Source organism: Anser anser (genome assembly GCF_964211835.1).
Source record: "Anser anser genome assembly, contig: HAP1_SCAFFOLD_134, whole genome shotgun sequence".
NCBI lineage: Eukaryota > Metazoa > Chordata > Aves > Anseriformes > Anatidae > Anser > Anser anser.
Window position 1 is genome coordinate 210,547 of NW_028153844.1, and position 6,919 is coordinate 217,465.

Genomic DNA, 6,919 nt, shown 5'->3' on the forward strand with positions numbered 1-6,919 from the left:
CTTTTCTCCTAGAGGAGGGTGTAAATTTTACAAGGGATCCATTTCTGCATTAGCCCCTGTCCTTACCATAGCTGCTTTTTTGGCTGGAGGTCCCATTGTGTCAGCGTCAGAGGCAGTCCGTGGCTTCACAGCTGCTACAGCAGAGGGAAAACTGCCAGGTGCCTTACGTTTCAGTGCCTTCTTCTTGGGGGAAGCGACTTTCCCATCCCAAGGCTTCGCAAACATGTCAAAGTTGGCTAGAGTAAAAGGAAGAGAGAACTGATACAGTCTTGCTCTGCCTCATGAAAAATCCACGTTCTCTTCCTCATTTCCATGGCCCGTCTACACAGTTAACTGTATTTGGCCAGCAGAAGTACACTGCCATTGCCTGGATTCTCAGCAATATCTTCCACATAGTAAACTCCGTCTACCAACAATCCATACAAAGGAACAAAGGAACTGAATAGCTACAGTAAATCATAATCCAGGACGAGGGAAACTCAGACACAGAGCGATCCCAAGTGCAAGCAATACTCTAAGACGTTGTATGAAGTCTAGTAAGATTCACAAATGTTGACAGCTTTTGTATTTAAAGTCTTGCTCCCTCTAGGAAAGGAAAAGCAGCAGGTATAGTAAGACAAGAGAGTGTATGCAACTGTTGTACCAGCTTCCTCTCCCCTGCAGTGATGTCCCACAAAATCTATTAAGTTGTTCTACAAAATCCAAATTTGTAGAGTCATATTCTAGTCTCCCATTCCTGACCTAACATCTGGCTGGCAGGAGAAGAAACGAAAGAAGGCTGGGTACTTGTTTTCTTTGTGTGTTTATTTCCTCGTGTCCCATGAGACAGAGAGAAAGGCTACAATGTGCAGTGCATGCAGCCTTTAAGCCCTCCTTATCTCCCTCACACAATCTCATTTTACAAAGTTGATATAATCTTAACAACGAGGCCTTTGATCCTCTGTCATTTTTGACAGAAACTGGCCCCCCACATTAAGACGCTGATGCATGCTTTACAAACACATACACGTGTCAAGTTAAGCAACACATGCCAAAGAGGAAGGTGAACTTGAACTCAACGCAGGGTGGACTTCATACCGTAAACAGATGGCAGAAAAAAACAGAATACCAAAATTAGACTAAAAAGCCCCTCAATGTGTTAATTTTCTAGTGGGAAATACAGAATACCATCACGTAATTAACGAAAACAGACATGGTTGCATGTTCTGGCCCTTCTTTGCCTTTGAACTTTGTAGCCTTAAACTCTTTTATCCTCTGCATTGAAGGAAAAAGCAAAGCAGATCCTGAGCAAACGGAACTTGCTCAATATGGGAAGCACCTCACCGGGGCAGGTATTAAAGCATCTTATTACCTGATAGCTTTGTGTTCCATAACGATTTCTGCCCGGCTGGGGCAGGTCCAGGTTGTGCTGGGGGAGCTGGCACATTTCCTCCACTCTGCTGCATCCGCAGAGCTTTCTCGCGCTTTATTTCTTCCAGGGTTTTAACACGCACTTCTCCTTCTGGCTTGGCTTTACCTGCCGGCTCCTTCGACTGCACTTTGCTGGGCCCGGAAAGAGTGAGCACGCTCTGCTTCTTGGGCTCACCCTCAATTTTTGCCCCTGCGCTGGGATCTTTGGTTTTACCATGCCATTCAGCCTGGGCTTTGGCTTGACATTCTCGTCTCTGAAGAGCTCTCTCACGACGGATTTCCTCCAGTGTTTTCACATGGATCTCTCCCTTTGGCTTAGCAGCCTTCCCTGTCATCATCAAGAAATGAGAAGCACCAACATTTAAAGAGAGTCCAACAATAGTTTAAGTCTCCAAAATTTGTCACAGTACTAAGGAAAACTAAGCCTGAGCGTTCCCAATAACGCATCTTAGGACAATAGCCTAACATTCTCCTCCTCCTCTGAGCCACTTGTTGTATTTTGAAGACCAGCCCTATCCAGAGAGAGTTGCTACACAGAAATGCTAGTTTACTTGATTACTTTTTCAGACTGCATTTCAAATTCCTGCTCCCGGCAGTGGCTCTATTCTAATTGTATATGATGGTTCACAGAAGCAGCTTAAAACCTTGACAAGGCACAAGCGGAAAATAAACACACACCTAGAGGCAGATTTCTGATAGTGGCTGTCAGAAGAGCTTCAGCACTCAAGCAAGAGGAATCAGTTCTTTGTTTTCATTTGAATTCCTTTTTAGGGCTGTATGAAAACGGTCTAAGTTCACGGAAAGGAAGAAGGAGAAAGTATATTTAATAGCCAGTTGTTACCTTTCGCAGCACTAGTCCGTTGAGAAGGTAATCCTAGCCTCTCCTTCACAGACTTGGGAACTTGAACTGCAAAACAGAAAAAGACCAAATTAGGGAGGCTGCATAAACGTCAACTTTGTGTTCACATTCGAAAACAAGGCAGGAAAGGTAACTTTGAATCCCGGTGATTAAGACCTCAGCCAACATGCAAAAAGAAACATCGCAGGAAAAGGACAAACAGAAAGCCTAAATACAAAACCCGTGAATCACATCCAGATGCCTGTTTAGTAGCTGTACCTCTCTTTGGTGCTTTGTCAGCATTTCCCGGAACCTCCACCTTCTTCCCCAGCCTTTCAGCAAGGCTGCGCTTCACCGGAAGGGCGCTTACATCAGCTTCAGACAGAGAAAACAAGGAATATTTTAAGAACATTTCTTTGCAGGAAGATTTGAGAACAGTCAACCACAAGCTTCTATTTTTCAAGCATATTTTCATAAAATTGCCTTTCAGCTGCTAAATGGTTTTTTTGCCATTTCTGCAGTCAACACAGATCTCCACTGCAATGCATTTTCCTCTCATACGTCAAAAATACTCTTCAATGCAGTCATATAGAGAAGGCGGCACCTAAATAACAGCTCATAAAAAGTTCTTACCCACGGAGGCTTTCCGTTTTCCTTGTTTCTCAGCAAGATCTAGTCGAACCACAGGTTCCTCCCCTAAAACAAAAGTAAAATTTTTCTATTTCATAGAAACCAGTAGCCAATAGAAATAGTATACTGTTAGCCCATGTCCAAAAAAAACCCAGCAAGGCACTGTTTTGACAGCTAAACCACACAAACTCACATTTCAACTATAATTAACTTAGAAAAAGTATCCATAGTCTCAGTGTTTGCCTCAAATTCCAGCTGAATGTAGTCGAGAATGAATCTGAGTCTGCTTGACAGCTATACTTTGTGCAGAACAGAGCTGCATCAGCAAGCAGAATATTATTAGGTACAAATGCTGAGAAATATTCCTTTCTAAGGTGAATGTCTATGAGTAGAAGTACTTCTTCACTTCTTTCCCTTTCAAAGGAATTTGCACAACTCTAAACAATATAATTTATACACAGACTCCTATCGCACTACTGTCCACACGTGCCACTGTCAGCCTCTTTAAAGCTTCAGAAATTGCTTCTTACATAGCACTGTCCTCTAGAGCTCTTTCTTCTCGTTACTCTCCTGTTTTTCAGTTATCCCCCTATTTGCATACTGACACATTTTTTTCTTTCTCCTGCTACTGCACTTAACCTGAGCACCAAAGCTTTCCAGTACAACCAGGGACTTTCAGCATAAAAGCATGTTTTGAACAGAAGGCGGCAGCACCAGGAGGCTAACAGGGGTGAATTGCCTTCCTTCTTGCTTAACCTTCCAGTTTAGGAGTAATGAAATCAAAACAAAAGCATGAATTATTACCTTCCTCTGTAGACAGTGTCACAGTTCTCACCACTGTCCGGACATTTTCCTTTTCCGGAGCAGGAAAAATCATAGAATCGACGGGAGGAAGAGAAGATCTTGAAGGACCTTCTGCTCAGAGCAAGCAAAACATAAGGAAGTTTACCAAACAGAAAAAACTATCACGAAGAACAAAAAACTTTAATTATTCATTACTGTCAAACATACAGTGACCAGAGCATGCAAATAAGAGAGGTGACTAATTTGCCTCTGGTTGCCCTTGGAATTCCCATCTAGAATACCAGCTGGCTGAGAATCAGGTTGCTCGATGCCCCCAGCTAAACATGGAAGTCTATCCCTCAAGCAGCTCCCAGCCACCATCACCTGCCATTCTGAAGCCAATCAAATTTCACTTCTTTGGCAAAATAGTTGGATTCACCAAAGCATAGCCAGCTACCCGGTATTACTGGAAGAGTTTTTTTTTGAAAGAAAAATCATCACACAGGATGAAGGTGAACCGGGTAAGGAAGCAGGGAATATTAACTCACCACCGTGTCTCTTAGTTTTTTCCTTCATTTTCTGCAATTTGATTTCTTCAAGTGTTTTTATTCCAAAATTCAGACCGTCCTCTGAAAACAGAAAACAGTTAATGAGACTAAGGCTTAGAGGCACTCACTGAGGACCACAGATCCTCAGGCTTCTTAGTGCTCAGGAACTTTCAGAAGTATTTAGAATAAAGCCTGTCAACACTCCTCACAAGTGAAACAACCATAGAATCAATGGCATTTTGCCCCTCCTTTCACCCTTCAGGGTAAAAACTGTAGTTTTAATTTTAATCCATTTACGTGATATTAGATCCCTCTATCGTTAGATATGGCTTTCAACAGTGGTTGCCAGGCTGCACGTGCAGCCATTTAAACTCCATGCTGTGACCCTGTTTTGTTCTCCAAAAGGAAAGAAAAGGAGTTCAACTTTCTGACCCAATGGGCACATGATGGTATCAGGGAGAAATGAGATCATGGAAATAACCGAGTCCATTCAGCACCCCTACATTCTGTTGTGTTTTTACGCCACATTGCTTTTGAGTTAATTGTCAAGTTCTCCTTCCGATTTATCCTACTACAGGTGCTGGAATACCTTGTTTAGCAGTAGTAGCACTGGCTTTCCGAGTGGAAATCATCCGTAATCCATTTTGGCCTTCCTCAGCTGGTTGCTGGACGGGAGTTTTAGTTTCTTCTCCTTCCGCAGAAAGCTGGTCTGAAGGGGAAAAATCTATTCAGTTATGCATAGGCCAGATTGTTCGTGATTATGTAGCTCATGCAATGACACTTCAGTCCATGGTTCCTATAAAAAAGTTGTTTTTTTTTTTTTTTTTAATACAGCTACACTGACCTGATGAACTCGTAAGTAGACTACCCTAGGACAAAACATCTAGGACTCTAGATTCTCTCTGCAGCTTTAACTACTACACAACATATTACTCTTCAGACAAAAAAAAAGGAATTTCCTTCCTAGTTTCACATAGAGCTTTACACAACAGACCAGCTAAAGCCAAGAGTGGTTCTAAGCTTTCCTCCAACATTTCAGGTTCTGTCCACTGACTGCCAGACAAAGCCACCAGTGACCTGAGCGGACTGCCTGCCCTATCGCTAGTCAGACCTCAGGTCATCTGTGATTTAGACATTCATTTACAGCACAAATTCCTTCCAAGAACCAAAGACTTACACAATCATTTACAGCACAAATTCCTTCCAAGAACCAAAGACTTACACAATCATTTACAGCACAAATTCCTTCCAAGAACCAAACCATGCTCACCATCATCATCTTCATCATCATCTGCAGCATTGATTACAACTGGAGGGTGTGTAGGGCTTGGGACATTTTCCGAGTTTTCCACTTTCATCACCCGCCTTAGCTATGGAGAGGGATTGGACTGGACAGAAAGTTTGTTTTGCTGCAGTGACATCTGAGCCACTTTCAAATCATCGTCCGCGGACTCAGGCGGACTTGGCAGTGTAGCTAGAGGAAGAGGAGGATCATCAGTAATATGGCAGTTTAAAACTTTGACCACAATGCACGAAGATGGTAGCTAAGGCAGATAACCTGCACAGGCAATGAATGCAGCATCTCCTTTTGCCCATCCCGCCACTGTTTACACCGTGAACAATGACTTGCCTTCAAACAACAACACATCTCCCTACCACCCAGCAGAAGACGAAACAACAGAAAGCAAACTGCAAGGCAAATATCACACAAAGCAGAGAGAAGCTGAGCATGAAAGCAGAAAACAAATACCAGCAGTACAGCAGCAGTACACTCGGTTTAGCTGACCACCTAGGACTGCAGACCTTTTCCTGCACTCACAAATGGACGGTTACCTGATGTCTCCTACACTATTGGCACCCACTAAGTAATATGCAAAATTAATTCTTCAATACTTAAAGAAAAAGGACCTAAACTCACTCTTGCTTGGTGGTAAGAAGACGCCATCGATGTAACGTCCCTTTGCATGATGAAAAGCACAGTTGGCTTTCTGACAGCCCACTGGCTGCTTCTCCCAGTAGCAGGGAATCTCAGCGCGCTTTTTCTGAAGACAGAAAGAAAGACAAGCTCGTGATAACATGCACCTAAGGTTTGCAAAGAGATGCACAGTTCCAGGTCACGACAGCGATAGGGCTGTCACAATACAGTGCTGAAACATCATTCCAAAGGTCAGTTTATCACGGAAGTATAGTATTTCCGGGCATATTCACAAAGTTTGCAGAAGCTGTAACCACTATGCACGTTTAGCCTTGTCATCATTCAGTTTGAGAAGACAGGCACTCTCAGACATCAGTTTAGGGTGGGTTAAACTAATACACCTAGGATTATACTAGGATTATTCAGAGGGAAAAAGAACATCTTAAATTGCCTACGTTAACTCTATCCAGAACTACTTCTCGGAGACTTCGTTCTTCTGCACCTTTAACTTTCCCCACTGCTTCCTAGCCCAGGCAGCTAGAACAGCATTATCTGAAGGACTCCGGGACACAAGAGACCTGATAGATCATTATCAAGCCTGCTCTCAGGAGGCTAGTACAGCCTGTTTATTACCCCCCTGCTCCAGCAGGTTTTAGCAGTCTAGTTAGCGGTTATTCTGCATCTGTTGAGAAAATACTGTCGGCGTCTAATAAAAGAAAATCTTGCTAAGACATACCTAAGGCATTGATTTTATTTCCCTCTCCTTCCTCCCACCCCCTCCCCTGCTAACAGAAA

At 43.1% G+C, this 6,919-nt stretch overlaps 1 protein-coding gene across 1 annotated transcript; it reads right to left on the reverse strand.

Moving 5' to 3' along the window:
• Positions 1 to 27: 27 nt before the first annotated feature.
• LOC310891358 (zinc finger CCCH domain-containing protein 11A-like) lies at positions 28 to 4,841 on the reverse strand (the record flags this gene model as incomplete). Its single annotated transcript, XM_083853616.1, has 8 exons — positions 28 to 236; positions 1,352 to 1,738; positions 2,252 to 2,317; positions 2,528 to 2,623; positions 2,882 to 2,944; positions 3,683 to 3,793; positions 4,210 to 4,290; positions 4,799 to 4,841. 8 exons carry the CDS (start codon positions 4,839 to 4,841, stop codon positions 28 to 30), a joined length of 1,056 nt encoding a protein of 351 aa, XP_083709742.1.
• Positions 4,842 to 6,919: the final 2,078 nt, after the last annotated feature.